Source organism: Cinclus cinclus, chromosome 9 (genome assembly GCF_963662255.1).
Source record: "Cinclus cinclus chromosome 9, bCinCin1.1, whole genome shotgun sequence".
Taxonomy (NCBI): domain Eukaryota; kingdom Metazoa; phylum Chordata; class Aves; order Passeriformes; family Cinclidae; genus Cinclus; species Cinclus cinclus.
This window is the reverse complement of record NC_085054.1, coordinates 23535467-23553073: the sequence shown is the minus strand read 5'-3', so window position 1 is coordinate 23553073 and position 17607 is coordinate 23535467. Positions and strand designations below refer to the sequence as shown.

General features: G+C 40.7%; 1 protein-coding gene across 1 annotated transcript in view; it reads right to left on the bottom strand.

Annotated features, from left to right (window-relative positions):
* Nucleotides 1-17607, bottom strand: part of THSD7B (thrombospondin type 1 domain containing 7B) — a 241494-nt gene that overhangs the window by 124584 nt on the left and 99303 nt on the right. Inside the window, exons 7-9 of the mRNA XM_062498438.1 lie at nt 10465-10656; nt 6559-6793; nt 4751-4866 (exon numbers count right to left, since the gene is read on the bottom strand). Of these exons, the coding sequence (XP_062354422.1) occupies nt 4751-4866; nt 6559-6793; nt 10465-10656 (543 nt within the window). The remainder of the gene's footprint in view (nt 1-4750; nt 4867-6558; nt 6794-10464; nt 10657-17607) is intronic.

The window sequence follows — 17607 nt, the reverse complement described above, 5'->3', positions numbered from 1 at the left end:
CTTTAAAAATACCAAGCCATACAAGCCTCCACTGGCACATGTGCCACCCCCATGAGATCACTGCAAAAGGGACACTGGACTGGCAGGAAGCTGCTCGCCATGGCTGCTGCCCTGGGGCAGAAAAAGCACATCCAGAGAGATCCCTCTCCTGCTTCTTTCACAGCTACTACCTGAGGCAGCTCTATAGCTTCCTACAGTCTCCTTTCACATGCCTGATTTGGTGCCTGGAAAGCCTCACAAAGAGCCTTCTCTTAAAGTCTAGCCCACAGCATCGCTCCTGGAAATTAAACTGTTTTATCTTCTGTCCGTTACATGAAGAAGTTTATCCCTGTTACCTAATGCATACCCTTTACAAAACTGTAAGGGTTTGCATCCATCCTAAGTCTTCCCCTCTAAACTCAGCAAACCCAGTCCCTTCTCAGGAACTGAATTCCCTCTCGTTGCTCACTTTGTCACAACACTGTGCCCCAGGACCTGCAGCCTCCCCAGGGCACAGTACAGTGACACCTCGGGGGTCTCACCTACAGCATACCCAGGAATTTGACAAGCCTGGTATGAGTTTTGGCATTTCTAACTGCTGACTTTCATTCATTTTGTAGTCCATTGTGTCTCCAGAGGTGCCTGAGGCCACAAAGACTATTTAGGGAGCAGAGCACCTGACACATAGAAGACATCAGGAAAGCTGGGACTCTTCTGCTTGGAGAGAAGGCTCACAGGATCTTAGCAGTGGGTATCAATGCACTACAGCAGGCAGTAAAGGAGACACAGACAGACTGTTTTCACTGTGATATCCACTGTGAGATTTTTCAAGCAGCTGAGTACCCATTTAAGAGTGATTTAATTTAAGCCACTGTTCCTTAGCTTCCTGATAAAAGTTTAATGTGTCAAAAATCTACCACTTCCCTTAATTAGAACAGCTACGCTATCAAAAAAAAACCAGAGGAGATTAAATTTATTTGGCACAATTTGTTCTCAATAAATCCTTACTGGCCAGTTTATTACAATCTGATTCTTGAAATGTTTATAGCTTGAGTAATAACTTGTTCTTGTGGTTTTCTACATACTGAAGTTAGGATAAGCAATCTACAATTTTCTTGACCTTTCTTTTTGGAGGAGCAGAGGTGAGGGGGAAGAGTTTTGGTTTGGTTTGCCTTGGTATTATTGAGTTTTAGTTCTTTAAGACCATATTTCTCACCCATAAGACAGTCACTTGATGCTCTGGCATTACTTTACTACTTCCTTCTTATCACACAACCTCACTGACATGAGAATAGCTACTCAGTGGAAACACTCTTTAGTCCACTTTTCTCCTGGCTGCAGACAGGAAACAATGGCAACAACTGCACATTGCCCATGTTGTGTTTTCCCCATTTCTCATAATGTACATTTCAATCAGTTTCCCTTTATTTTTATTCCATTTATACCATTTTCACTGTATAATGTCACCTAGCTTAGTTTGCATCCTTGATTTCTTGTTTCTAATCTTTGTAAAACAATATGACAATCCAAAAGGAAACAAGATCTTGAACTACTCTGATAGTAAGATAAAAAAGAGCTTCTTACACCTCTTCTCTAGATGTGTATGATGTTTCTCTTCATGGTTTAAACCTTGAGCTTGTAAAACACATAGAGACTTACACATTCCTTGCTTCCCAGTGCTACTGGCTTGATATTAGCACAGTTTCAGAATAGAAATTACAGTCCAGTAGGGCTTGAGCCCTTTGGACAGGCTTCCTTGGAGCTTCCAGGTCGTCTGCACTCCTGTCTGCATAGAACAAGTTCCCAAGAGGTGCAGATACCAGCTCCTGCAGTTTGTTGAAGTTTTTTTTTTTTTAAATGCCTTGTGATATTGCCATCCTTTCCTTCCAAGAACTGTGAACTCTATCACTTTGTGATGATTTTCATTCAAATTATCTACTACCATTAGAATCTTACCCATTTCCTTCCTATTAATCAGTACCAAATCTAAATGAGCTACCCACAGTAATTTTCTCCACCTCAAGAAACTAAATTATCCTCAACATTTATTGCACCTTACTCAAACCCCATTTTCAAAATTGAATTTCCTCACTGGCTTTTCTATAGCATTCCTTACAAATGTTAATGAGCATAATTTTTATATTTCAGTTAAAACTGCTATAGCCTGATTTTTCCAGAGTACTAGCACTGTGGAGGACTGTTCTTTTAAAGCCAAACTGATTTCCAGTATTGCTATGACTGCCCTCCTGAAAAAAAGTCAAACCTCAAGATCTAAGGACCATCTTAATTTCTCTGTCCTTTACTTTGCAACTCAGATACTGCTGTTTGAGAATTTCAGGGGTGCCTTACCTCTGTTTCCACTCCCCCCTCCTGTGCCACCAGCCTCAATTCTCTTTCCTTACCGTGCCATACAATTCCTACCAACCCACTGTTACTCCTCCCTGGATCTTGCATCCTTCCTTCCTCTGTCTTTCACCCCCAGGGCTTCCATGCCCAGGGCTCACAGAACTGCACCACCATTCTCAGGTGAGGGACAAAATCCCTTTTCACTCCTGGAGCATGTCCTGTATCAGGTCCAGCTTCCACAGAAAACATCCAGCTTCCCACTCTGCTCCTGACCAGATGGAAAGCCAGAGTCTGGTCAACATACAATTCTGCTCACACATAAAAAAGGACAATTTTTCTGAGATTTTCTGAGATTTTAGTCACCAAAAATCAGTGCTGTTTCCAATACCTTGGTCGAGATAAAAGCTCTTAAGTCTTTTGCTTTGACCAGCTCTGGTTTATGAGGATTGGAAGTGGCAGATGGTGGACTGTCTGACACAAGGTAGAGGTTGTTGGAATTTCTTATTGGCCACACCATGCATTTTATCTACTGTACCCCATCTCATTTCAAATCTGATTTAAGGCATGGGGAAAAAATAGGACAGCTACTATCTAACATTTCATGTAAACTTGTTTAAAGAATTAAGTAACTGTGAAATTTCTAACCTTCCTCCTGGAAAACCAATGCCCTGAAGAGAAGAGGTACTTACAGGTACCATCTATTTTCAGAAGGAAGATGAAACATGTTATTTATTGTTAGTTGTTTGCTTTTTTTAATCTCCCTGCTTTAAATCTATGCTGACAGACCAGGGAGTACCTCATCCATGCTGAAAGCAGTTACTTCTCCAGGCCATCTTCACCCCCAGGAAAGCAGCTGACGGGAAAATCTACCTGCTGCTCATTCAGACCATTTCATATCCTGAAACCACCCTACTGATTCTTCGATTCTTTTTACAATCCATCCTCAAAGACCAGGTAAAACAGATACATTACAGGAGACTGCACTAGACAGTTGCCACCTGTAAGTATCTGAAATGGCAGAGAATCAATAACTTGCAACAACCTCCCTGCTCCTGCCTCCCCATCAGGTGCTTGGATTCAGTGGCACTTCCTTTGTGAATTATGTTGTCCATCCATCTGTTACTGCCCTAAGTTCAGTGCTGTCTGCACCTCTGAGGCAGGAGATAATCTTCTGCCAGAAGACAGACGGTTGTCTGATGACATTTAAATGTAGGGAAAATGTCAGCTTTTTTATTGTGAGATGGTAAACTTGGATGTATTTCCTCAGATAAACTACAAACAGCTCAACTGGTAAAGTTCTGTGTAAAGCTGATTTAGTGATTCCATGTTTGTCTAGGTTCTGATCTTATGCTGGTACACAATTAATTTTAAATCTGCCAGGCAATACCTGTTCCTGCATGATCTGATTAGTAATTTACCATCTGTATATTGCTTTCATTAAATACAACTTTTCTATAAAAAAACCACAACACCCCTAACAACTCACGTAGGTATAGTGGCTTTGAAATTTCATTATCGTGCTGAGGTTTTAATTGTGCCATGCAAATTAAAAAAAAAAAAATCTTGCAATGCAGCCATATCAATAACAGATTTAGCAAAAAACAAACTCCCTCATCTACAAAGTTTTAATTTAGAATTATATTAAAATGATAACACTGCCAAGAAGGTTAAATAATTAATTTCTTCTCATTTTAATTGTAGACTATTATTTAATAAACAAAGTAATTTACCAGGTAATTTATTCTACTCCTTCATAGGCAGCTCATTTAAAGTCTAAAAATAAATTGCTAATTAAAACAGGATTCACTGTTTTAGAAAGCAACTAATTTTCCTGTGAAATCTAACAAGGACTACGCTAAAGCATTCACTGAGAAGCTTTGAAGGGCAAGGAAACTACCAACAATAATGAAATATTCTGATAACTGAACAGGCTTTCATCTGAACAATTAATGAGGCACACAAATTTGTCAGAAAACCCAACACCAGATGATTACGAAAAACTTTGTTGTACACTCGTTGTGCCTCAAAGTTAACCAACAAGAGATCAAAGAGATGTTTGGCCCTTGAAAAACCACAAAGAACAAGAGGTACTTGCACAACCCTGTATGTACACCCAAAGCTGATCAAGAAAATTACATTTCATATGTAAGCAATTCCATGTGCAGCCATACAACACTGCAGCCTTGGAGTTCTGACTCTGAAGGCAGAAATCCAGAAGAAATTTTCTCCAGGCAAAAAGAATTCACATCTCCAAAGCTGCTCACAAGGCTCTCACTCACCCAAGAACATCAACTCAAAAGTCAAGGTCCAAAGTCCTCAGGTCCAAAACTCATGCTAAAAATTATTAGTGTGAATTTCATCTGCCACATGTTTCTAGGCCAATGCTCTAGTTCTTCCCCCAAGTTTTGATTTCTTAAAGGCTTACCAGGCTGACAGGCTGTGGGACAGGGTGTCCACTCACTGAACAGTGTCACAACACAGTCCTTCCTGCAGGGGAGAAGACACGGCCGCACTGCCTCAGGCCGGATGGACTCCGGACACCTGCGGATCCAAACGTGGATAAAACAAAATAAAAACACAAAACTATGGAGAAAGATTTTAGTCCTAAGAGTTTCACAGGACTGTGAGCACACTGCCATACCAAAGGCAGCACTTCTGGCCAGAGCAAGCTTTATTTTTCTTTTTACTCATGCAATCCAGCTGAATTTAGAACATTTCAAGGATTAAAAAAAATAGTGGGGAGCTTGGCTTGATGACTACAGGCTAAACGTAGCTCTGTCTGTGACATCAAAACTACAAAGCTCATCGGAGTAAAACAGATATATTTATTACCAAAAGAAGTGAATAGTTATGTTTATAAAGCAGTCCTGTTTTAGCACAACATGCAACAGCCTTCAAACCACCTGTCTGTAAGGGCTGAAGACATATTCCTCAACTTTCAACCTCCAAGGAACACAAAAATAGTTTCAAGTGCAATACCGTATGAAGAGCTCTGTGATTTTCTTCATTCTTTTTTAACTCCTACACGGAAAACATGCTATACATATTCTAATAAAAGTTTCAGATCCAGTTAATATATGAGGACTTGAAGAGCAGAAAAGGGAAATTTTATGGGATCTGTCAGATTTTGCATATAAAGTGGGGGAACAGGAAGGGAATTACTCTTTCTTACTCCTTATTAATTTCTATTTAAAAGACCACTCAACAATACTTAGTGATGCATGCAACCCAAAATGATCCCATTTGAAGGAGGAATGTGCCACTAATCCATAAAAGAAAAAAGAAAGTTAAAACCATGATTCAGCTACTTAAGTGTTGAGTACTTGAGTGTTTACTCACCCTCTTCAGCTCCATTTCCTCTTACACCACCCTCAAAAGTGGAGGGGGCAAACAACTATTCTAGGCATTACATAGCTCTATAAACAATGTGCTTAATTAGGTAAAGTTCGAGCATATCAATGCATTTGAGACATACAAGAATACCAGTTTTCTTTCTTTTTATTTAATTAACCCCATTAACCTCAAGAATTTTAATTAACTTTACTGAAATCAGTGCAGTCTGCTTACACAAACAGCATTGTTTTGAGAGTTACAACAGGACAGGAAACTGTTCTAAGCCTCTAGACTCATTAATGGTGAGAAAATAATTAGCAACATCTTGATTTTTCGATACTAAGGAAAACATCTGTGCCACTATTTTCCTCATTTAGTAAAGCAAAGAAAAATTTGGGATATTTCTACTGCAGAATATGTAATTTTGTTGTGCTGCTATCACATTGCAGAAGTTATATAAAACAAGTGAACAATATAGATCACACATATGGTACTGCCTATTGGAGTGTAAATATAATGCAAAATCTATTTACTTTTTCTATTTTATTAGAGCACTGCTAATAAGGTATTGTTGAACATTATATTCAAATGTATTTTATATTTTCCTCACACCTGTCCTTCAAGGAAAATATTTGAAGAAAACTGTAAATTAGAGTAGCAAAGGAGCTACAGCAAAAAATTCCGACCACTGAAAGCATGCTTTTTGCCTGGATTACACAGAAAGTTAAAATGGGTTGGATAATTGGTTTCTTTACCTGTTACAACAGTGATGGAGTAGTACCTGAAGAGTTACTCCTGAAATGAAATTATTTCAATGCTGCAGAGTCCACACACCTCCTGAAAATGCCATTATACATCATGCATTTTATAAATAAACACTAACAAGATTTCTTTAAATACCTTTTGGGAATGACCTGGCCAGAGCTGCTCCTCCTGCAGAAGACTTTCCTTGTCTGAATGCCCACCCCACAGGTGGCTTCCTCGCTCCAGTTGATGGTGGTGTTGAGCACAGTGCCCAGCACATCCTGGGAGCAGGAGCTCCAGGGAGAAGCTTCCCAGTAGAAATGCACACACAGGTGCTCGTTGCAGGTACGCTGCTCCTGCAGGGCCCGCTCAGGGGGACAGGCTTTTCCACCTGGAAAGGGTCAAGAGAACACCATATCCTAAGCCCATGGCATGTAGCAAAAGGAAGATGTGGGGGGAAAAAAAAAAAAAGCACGCTTAAATAAAACCGTTGACCTTTATGGCTGCAATAACAACCTTCTAAAATATTGTTTCCTCATTAAACTAGCCTTGCATAAAATTGTATTCCAATGCATAATGGAAACAGAAATAGGGAAAGTATATTTCTGAGTTACTTTATCAATAACTCCTACACACAGCCAAGTTAATTCCATTTAAATGCCAGTATCACTCAGCAAACATGCAATCAGGTTTAAAGACAAATTAAGCATTATTTTTATGTTCATTCTCCTTGCTAATCTCCCAAGAAGGAACACTGTTGTGGTAACAGAACATCTCTCATATTTGGACTCTATTCATGTGTTGCCCAAAGGATTTGAGGAGTAGAGGATGCGGAACTGTAATGACAGCAGGATGCATCAAATGACACCCACATTTGCAAATCAAGGAGGGGAGAAATTTGAAAAACATATTTTGAGCATGAAGCCTTCACTTCTCTGAAGCACCATGCTTCAAACTCGTATCCAAAGATTTTGCTAAACTGCTGCACTTTGTCAGTACCAAAGTGCTGGTGCCAAAGTCCCAAAGAACAGGAGTTTTGAAGAGCTTCCCCAGAAGCTGTAACACTCCAGCCAGCAGCCTGAATTTATCCATAAAAGCAAATGATTGTAGCTCAAAAGCTATGGAGCAATGCAGTGAGAGTTAACAGTAAGCACTGTCATTTTAGGAAGAAATAAGGAAAATTTGTTAAAATCAAAACCATTCCCCTCCAGGAGGGATAACCCAGACATCTTGGGACACAGCCAAAGTGCTGCAGGTTTTGAAAGAGCTGAAGTGTTGGGAACAGATACCACAAGATTCAGAGCACATTTACACCCTACTAAAATCAACAGGACATGAAGGGATGTCAGAGGGATGCCTACTGCCTCGCAGGACTGACCCTCCTGAAAAAAGGTAAGGCCCCAAATGGCCACAATGAATAGCAGTGAGAAAAGGAAAAGAGATAAATTACCTAACCCAGTGGATAATCATGCCACATTACCATTCACCTCTTCATGAAATTTCACTGTCCCACACAGTGTTCTGTCTCAGAAATGTTTAGTATGATGATGGAGTAGAAAATGCTCCAGGTAGCTTATTTCCTGAAGAATTTGACTTGGCAGGAAAAATGCAAATCAGTTATTTTTCTTGTGTCTTAAAAAACAAATAATTGTAACAAGCAAATGGCAAAACGGCTGATCTATTTGTAAGGAAAAAAAAAACCAAAACTAATGAACACATTCAACTCAAATTTTGAACTTCCTAGGGAAAAATTAGGGTGGGTTTTTTTTCAATATTATCTTAGTTACATTATCTTAAAGAAGCTCTCCTAAACAAGGCAGATTTAACTCAACATAGTAAGAAATGGCTCATCCAAACTTGCTTCCAACACTGCAAGCAGGAGATGCTGTTTTTTATAAAGACCACAAGGGCCAGGCCACTTTCTGCATTTTATTGACAACTTTTGTACAAAGAAAGCAGGACCTCATGCCTGCCTGGCCATTCCAGTAACCATTTACATTTTTATGATGTTTAGCAGTTCCTATAGCTCATTTTATACCTGCTGGGAGTGTCTGCTCCATGATCTCCTCTTGCACCAAGTTTCAGACATTTGCTGAGTAAAGAGCTATCTTCTAAAACCTGATTTAAATCAAGTCCCCCAGGTTTCACCAACAGCTTCCTGGTTATCATATTCTGGGAGCAGGTAAAAAGCTTAGAGAAAATGACCCAAAATTTCCATAAGTCCTCCAACAGCAGAGCCAAGCAGCTGACACTTCCTCCATTGACAGAGGCCAAACAAAACGGGCCTTGCAAAGGCACCGGAGCTCTGTAGAAGTCAAGTGCTCAGCTGTGAGGTAGAGAAAGCAGGTAATTTAATATTGCAGTGATAATGGCATTAACTCCACTTCCACTCTCCCAAATTTCAATCACTATCTGCACACAGATGTGTGACTCTGCACAGCAAATTGCTACACCATTGCTAAAGATGCACAGAAATTTCACTCTTGTAATTCCATATTTTATCTGTTACTTGGATTCATTGCTTCCATGGAAAATATGAGACCAACTGTATTTCCATTTTAATCATTCTCTAGCTCATAGACTTTTTTAGTAGTTGTTATTATCATTCAATAAACAATTATTTTCATCCTGAAGGGTCCCAATTTTCTTCACAAGTGCTTATGAGGATGTTTATGTGAATACAGACCTTTCACATGAGTAAGGGTTTGCCAGGTCAAGTCCTTACATTAGCCCAGAAACAGTGGGTGGCTTTAATGATAATTTACAAAATAGCACTTAACAGGCTTGTCCTGGACTAGATTTGCATCTAAAAGTGTTTTGCTGCTGCATTAGCTGCACCTAGTTTTGGCATTACTTGGTTTTTGTGTCAACAAGGCTTTAGTCTGTTGGACCTCTTCACGTATTATGAATTTTTATGCACTTGATCCAAGACTTTCCAAATCCTGTCTGATAAACCAACACATAAATTAATTACCATATGTGTAACTGTATTAGAAGACTTCACTTCTAATACAAAATGGTCTGTTTAACTAGCTGTATCACTGATGATAATATGTAAAAAATTCAGATACATATGTCCATGAAGATCCAGAACAAATGACATATATTCATCAAGAGCTATTTACTTACTACAACAAGCAGGTCAACACATTTCAGTTCTTAAAAAACAAATAAATAAGCAAGTCCTCTTCCATTTCCTCATTTTTCACAGCTCAGCTGGTTTTACTGATATGTTCCCATATAATGACTCTTGCATGATGACTCTGTCATGCAGCAATTTTACTGGTAGAGGATGGAGCTCTCCAGAACCAAATTCACACCCAGACAGCAATTCAGAGGCTGAAGTAAACAGTTTTGAACTGTACCAGAATTTCTCCAAGTGACACATTGTGGGAAATAGAAAAGGTATAAAACTTTCAGAAAGCTGTGTGAAGGCAAATCTCAGGATGGAGAGATGCAAGAATGCTGAAGATACAAGGACAAGAAGCAATAGGGATGTGAGCTGTTTAGAGATAAACCTCAGGAAAATATGTTAAGCAAGACAATGCTTAATATGCAAGCTTAATAATGAAGCCTTATCCACTGTTTTAAGCTATTACAAGCAAGCATTGTTCAAAGCAAAATGTATGTGCAACGTTATTAATTGGCATGAGCAAACACTTGTCAGCTTTTAATATTATGCTATTGGCTGGAAAGTTGTTAAAAGACTTTGTAACAAAGAGAACTTGGACTGCTGTTGCTAGCAGCTGAAGCTATTTCCATCATCTCCCATGCTTGCTCTGTAAAATGAGACTGATTGTGATGGAATAAACTTCGAGTCAGCTGCTGCAGCAGTCCCGTCCCATTGTTCCTGTATATATGTGTACATGTAAGAGAAATGCTCCAACAACATGAACTCTGGCCCATCAAGATCTCTTAAGTCTCAAGGCAGAGACAAGCATTCAGTATTACCCCTGATTCCCGAGGAACTGGGATTAGCTCTGACCTAAACACAGTTTGGCTCAGGAAAGGAAGCCAAAGCACGAAAGGAACAGCAATTATCCAGAAATGTTCAGCACTCACCCTCGGCTGGAAGGGCCAGGATGGACCTGCTCCTGCTTTGAGTGCCCTCGGCGTTTCTGCTGGAGCAGGAGTGGGAGCAGGGGGACCATGAGGACCACTCACTGACCACACAGTCCCTGGCACAAGGGACTTCACAAGCCACCACCTCGGGATGGGGGAGCTCTGAGCAGAGGTGATGTGGTACTTCTTCACCTGGAGCAAATGAAACAAGACAGATGTGGAGGGAGGCAGAGCTTGGTTCAATACCCACAGCCTGCACCAAACAGACTGACTTCATGTCAAATATCCACCTGCCCATGGAGGAATCTGCTACAGAACAGCATGTGGTGAGGCTTCAGGCTGCAAAGTGTAATACTTGAACAACTATGTTAAAAATTTATTCAGGAATACAAAGAAGAAAAAAACATGTTCCAAGCCCGGTGTGTGGCATCTTGGCTGCAGACCACTCTCTGAAGCAGGTAAGCAAAAGGAATGAGATAATTTCATCAATAGAAAGCTGTAATACATCAACAGAACTAATGATAATTGCCCCATATTTTCTAGCAATCTCTACAGAACTTATTTTCCACAGCACAAATTTTGCAGGTCCCCAAATAAGTCAGATTTATTTTTCCTGTAGGCAGAGAAGTATCTGGCAGATATTTTGGTCCTTTCCCTTCAGCCTCACCAGAATAAGCTGCTCTTACTTCTGAATCTTGCTTCTCACCCAAAAGCTAGGGAGATCTAAAATTATGAACCTATTGGGCCAATACCATCCAAGACAGAAATACTTTCTGCTGCAGATGAACCAAGGGACTTGGACCAAAGCAGACCTCCTGATGAGAAGCATCTTTCCAAAAGCCCTTTCAACAAAAAACACAGTGGGGAAAAACCTACCAACCAAAACAACTACTGCCAGAATGAGCAGCAAAAGAAGTCACATGAGGGATATCATGTGGAACACACCTAACAGGAGACTATTGTTTTTAGAAAGGAAAATAAAATAATTTATTTTTTTAAATAAAAAGTTTGAGTAATTATATAACTCTTTAAGTACTGAATTACACTCAATGTCTTACAAATGTATTTTAAGCAACAAACAGACATGACTGACTTTGCTACAATGTTCTATTATTTAGTATTTCTGAATCCTCAGGAAACTTCAGCTACATATCTGAAGTTTCTAGAAGCTCAACTGTTTATAAACAAAAGGCTCCCACGACATTACCTCCTGTTTTGCCCTTATAATAGTTGCAAACCTCTCCTTCAAGGTTTCCTTAATTATGAATCTAGGAAAAAAAAAACCCCATAATGACTATCCAGGCTTAATTATATGTAAGAAAAAAAAAATATAACAGCAGAAAGTGCCTCTTTCACCTCATGCTCCAGGAACAGGCTCTATAACAAGGCAGCCCAGGAAGCAATTATAACTGGGAGGGTAAAAAACTGTGCTGCTTTTACAAGAGCCCGCATCTACAAGTGAGTAAATAAGAGAGGCAGGCTGTGAGCACATAAAGCTGTCAACAGCACGGCGCTATTATCTGCAGTTGCATCCCTAAATGACGACAGGCTCATCGCCCTCGAGGCACAGATAAAACTTTTCAAGCGTATTATGAGAAGGAACAGTAGATCCAGCAGGCAATCAGACTGCAAGGTATGGTTAAAAATACTTTGGTTTTGTACTCCCTTTCCTTTGTGCTCACCTGGAAAGGCTCGGTGTGCCCAGTCTTTCCATCACCCCCTACACAGAGCCCTCATCCATCAGTGCTGAAATTAGCATCCCAAGGAAAACCAAGCTGGGACCCTGGGACCACTTTGACCAGCCCCCTCTATCAGCACTGCTGATTTGGATTCTCACCTAATACTGAGAACTACCTTCAGAAAAAAAAAAAATAGTGAAAACAGCAAATAAACCTGTAAGGCTTATTCCAGCTGTCCTCTCGAGTCATCTAAGTGTCAAAATCCCTGCTAACGTTTTGACAGCTTGTCTGTATGGCAGCAGGAAACGGCAGGGCAGCCTGGGCAGGCTGGTTTTAGGAGTCAGTGGTACAGGAGCATCAAGAGATTACATGCTTTGGTGAAGCAGGGTGAAACACTTGTCCTTCTCTCCCATCACTGACAGGCAGCACGTGGAGGGCAGCCAGGGATAGGCTTCAGAACCATACAGGATGAGATGGGATATGGCCCTGAAAGCACAGGCCCCACTCTTCCATCCACAGCACAGGTTATCTGTTACATCAGGACTTTATGGCCAGAGAGGGCCATCATGATGACCAAATTTTGAATTTAGCCCAATTTTTTTTTCCATCAATCAGACTGTGCTACAGATCTAAGCATCAGAGAAGAGCTACTTGTTGAAAGCCAAGAGAGCCTTTCCACTGATTTAATTAGACTTCAAAAACCCATCCCACTCCTCTCAGAAGATGATTTAAAACACTCAGGGCCACTTTGGGGTGGCTTTTTCCACCCATAAGCTCACATGCCACATATTGTGGGGTGACCACCCTGTGGGGAAGGGAGGCAAATACACTTTCAACTTCTTCCTTCCATGATTTCTTTTTGCACTGGATTTACAGAAGGTGACAGCAACAGCAACACTGCAATTTACATTTCCTGGGCAAAGAAAGGAAGTTTTGTGCTTTGTTAGAAAGAGTTTACCGCCGGGTGCATAAAGGTACAATTCAACGCTTACTTTGATTTATTTTATAGCTCCATTCACCGTGTACAGGTTTAATTACTGCCTTCTATACTGCAGAACGGGAATTTCTTCTGTACCAGCTGCCTGGCAGAGAATTCTCAGAAAACTACTGCATACTACAAAGGGAGGTAATAATCTTTCATTTTCCATGAAAAATACTAGAACAGGATATAGCTGAAGTGTGCATTATGCATTGTTGCAGATTTAAAGGGAATATTAAATTCTCAAGAGCTTCCAAACTGTCCACTCAGTACCTTGAAGGTATAATTCTTATCTCATGTATGGCTGAATAATCTTTGTAGATCTTTCCACGATCTCTACATGCACAAGCATGTTTTATGGGGCCAGATGGGGGATCTACCCAAATGTACTGAGGGAGCTGACAGAAGGGCCCACCACACTACTCTCCATCTTTTACCACAAGTCCTGGCTATCCAGGAAAGTCCCAGAGGTGACTGGTCACTGGAGGTTGGCAAAGGTAACACACAGCTAAAGAAGGGCTGGAAGTAGGATCCAGGGGACTTCAGGGCAGCAGCTTGACCTCAGTACCAGGGCATCTGGTACTCATACCATCTGGAATGTTATCACATGGCATGTACAGCACAACCAGGGGATCATTCCTGGCCATTCCATGCATTTAGGAAAAGCAGGTCCTGCTTAACCAACCTGATCTCCTTCTATGACAAGGTGATGCACTTAGTGGATGAGGGAATGGCTGTGAATGTATCCATCTATCTGGACTTTATCAAATCCTTTGACACCACTTCCCACAGAATTCTGCTGGAAAAACTGGCTGCCCATGGCTTGGACTGGTGCAGTTTGCTGGGTAAAAACCTGTCTGACATCCAGCCCCAGGGAGCAGTGGTGACTGGAGTTACATCCAGCTGGGGCTGTCACCAGCGCTGCTTCCCAGGGCCCAGCCCTGTTTAACATCTCCCCTGGTGATCTGGACAAGGGGATCGAGGGCACTCTCAGCAACTTCACAGACAACATCAAACTGGGCAGGAGTGTGGATCTGCAGGAGGGCAGGAAGGCTCTGCAGGGGCATCTGGACAGGCTGGATCACAGGGCTGAGGCCAGCTCTGTGAGGTTCAACAAGGCCAAGAGCCAGGTCCTGCACTTGGATCACAAAGCCCCCAGGCACCTCTCCAGGCTGGAGGGGTCCCATGGAAAAGCACCTGTGGGTGCTGGTCAGAGCACAACCCACACCATCCAGATTCTGATCTGCCTGAGGTGTAAGAATTGAATCAGCACCCTCAGCATCCCTGGAGCCCAGCTGATCCCTCTCACATGCTCTTTATTTCATGCCTTAAGCACTGCTCTCAGCCTCGCTGAATGCTTGCTTTCCTAAAAGAAACTGTAGTTAAGAAAAATGTTGCCATTTTCTATTCAAAATGCTTTATTGAAAGCATCCTGACCAACTCTAATGGCATTTTTTAAAACTGATTGCCTTGTACTTGAATAGTTTAGTGATTATAAAGCTAAATACTCAAGATATACCAAAAAGATAGCATTTTATAGGAAAGATTTAATCCATTTTCTTTCATGTCAGGCTGTAATAATTACAAAAGAGAAGATAAGCATGGCATTTTTGTAAATATATTTGCTATCAAAGTTGCTCATTACCTAATGTACTGGTCCCTCACTTGAATTCTTCAGCAAGGTAACAGAGAGACACCATTCTGAATGGAATTTTTCATTCACCTAAAAGCAAACTAAATTCTTCCCAGCAAGGGAAACAGAACAAGGAATGACCTAAACCCCTCCCTGAAATGAAGAGGTTGGGTTTTTTCCAGAAACTTTTTTTTCCCCATTGTCTTTTGCATTGCAGAAGGAGAAGCCATTCCCACAGTCCTGAGTAATGCACTCCATGGTAAGGCACTGAACCAACAGGAATGTTTTGTTTGGAATCAGTCCAATAATAAACTGCACCTGCCTGTTTTACACCCTGCCTTGCAGCTCTGGTGCAGTGTCTCATTCTTCCCAGTGACTTCTTGTGTCCATCTCCCATGACACAGTTTTTAATTACTCCTGCCAAAGACATCCCTCCTGGCTCAGGAAAAAGGGAATGTCCACAGGATAGGAGACAACTAAGGCAGCAAAAATAAAAATCCCATCAGGCTGCAGGAATCAAAAGATCAACTCAATAACAAACCAAGTGTTCTCTTTTTGACATTCAATAATATAATCCCGTGCTCATTTTTTAGAAAGAAAAATTGCAAAGTCACTTTGAAGTTTTCATGTCTGAACATGTTTGGAGCCTCAAGTGACCTCCGTGATGGGAAAAGGCCCAAGACAAAGGAACTGCATTTCAGACCGTTCTGCACTGCTACCTAGGAGTTCGGAAAATTTATTTTTTTGCACAAGTGACTGCTGCAAAAATGCTGCATATTTAACGACAATTACCAGTTTGCCATCAATATTTCTCCTTGTAGCATTTCAAATTATTCAGTGGAAATAATGAAGTTGTCATCTAAAATACTACGTGTATCATAAAATTTTACATCCCACTTAAATCTCAGAAAAGAATGACAATAAACTTTGATTAAATACTTGCCTGTAACAGAGTAAGATGTCAACAAGCAGCAGTAAATTCAGAGGGATTCCTATTGACTGCATGCCAGTTTGCTGAGAGCAACTGCATGCAGAGAAACTGTGTGTTGGCAGGATGCTGGCCTGGGCATCTCATCAACTAAGGAAAATGTTAGATTTAAACACAACAACAATCAAATTACAATAGGAGAAATTTCTTATAACCCTCCTGAATGTCTTCATCTCATCACAACATCACAGATTTATTTTTTTTTTTCCCCATGATGCACAACCAGCTTTAGAGAAGAAAGCATCCAGGGCTTGCTGTGCTCAGTGCTCATCTCCGCAGATGAATGTCACACTCCACTGAAATCCTGGCTCCTGGCTGACTTTGCTTAATGCCAGTCAACAGGTAAGAACATCCGAGAAGAGAGGTGTCAGTTTGTCAGGGAAAGCAGTGGTGTATGGAATAAATTTAATTGCACTGGTCCATCACTATTATCAGAGCCCCACGGAGGGGAAGGGGATGCAAGAGATGAGGAAGGGAGGTCAAGAGCATGGAAGAAGGTGAAGCTGTGAAATAGATCAAGGCACTCACAACAGACAAGAGGAAACAAACACAAATAAACCAGGACATTCTTTGTGGGGGAGCAAAAACAAAAGAGATGAGACAATCCTTAAGGTTTTGAGTCAAAAGACTTGGTCAAATGCCACTACAAAAACATTTTTCATCACATAATGCACAATGAAGATAAAGGAAATAACAATGCATGAGTATAAGGAAAAAGTAAAGGCAAAAAGTATGAAAAAGGAACAGAGGCAATGATAATGAATATGGAAAAGCAATGGAAATATGTTACAAAATCTCCATAAAATCAAAGTCTCACCCAAATCCCTGCATAATCCTGCCCCTTACCTATGTCCAAGTGATCATTACAGAGGTTCAAGAAAAAGATGATGACAAGTATAGAAAAAAAACAGTATCTGTTTTTCTTGCCTATACATCCTGTACTGCAATTTGGACTGATTATCCACACTTCTTTTCTCTCTTTATGAAATTGCACTTAAGAACACTCCTTTGTGACTCCAAGGAAGCTCCACAAAAGCTCAGCACAGGAGAGGCACATTAGTGAGCAGCTGCCAGGTCTGCAGCAGACGTCCCAGAACACCTCAGTGCAGCATCTCCACACTCAAGGTTAAACCAACCAGCACACCTGCAGGAGGTTACCCATGGAGACATCAGCACTGCTGGTTCTCCTACCCCACACAAGAAGACAAGTTGTCACTTCAAGGAATTTGCTGCACCTTCACCTGCTGAGCTTGGGCACAGAAGCAGAATTAGCTGTACCTCATGGCTGTTTGCACAGTCCCTCCCGAATGGAAGAGAAATTACTCAAGTGGCAGCTGAAAGTAAACATGGGTTCACTGCATCCCCAGAGAAAAGCACAGAAATTCAGGCTGCTGTTCCTAATAATTAACATAGTGCGGCAATCTGAAAATGTAAAGCATAAGAACATAACACAATCCATATTAGCGTGCTGCAGGATTTTTTTTTTCACTCTATTTCTTTCCAATTTTTCCCCTTTTTTCTCTCCTTTATCCCTCCTCCTTGTAAATGAGGGAATCTACATAGGTGGGTTGATCAAGACTGATTCTAATTAAGATTTATTGTTGAAATTGCTGCTATGGTACAATTGAAACAGGTGTCCCTCTATTTCCTTCTCTGTACTGCTTTGTTCCAAATGCTAAACAACACGAAATATTGTAGAAACCAATTAAACAAATAATTATAATGTATTAAAATATTATAAAATATGTATATCTTTTCAAAACTTTGAGGAAAAAAGTATTAGTGGATTTGATCATTCCAAGTGTACAGAATCCATTTATTCTTATATCTTTGCACAGGGGCAGAATAATTTTAGTGGAAAAAT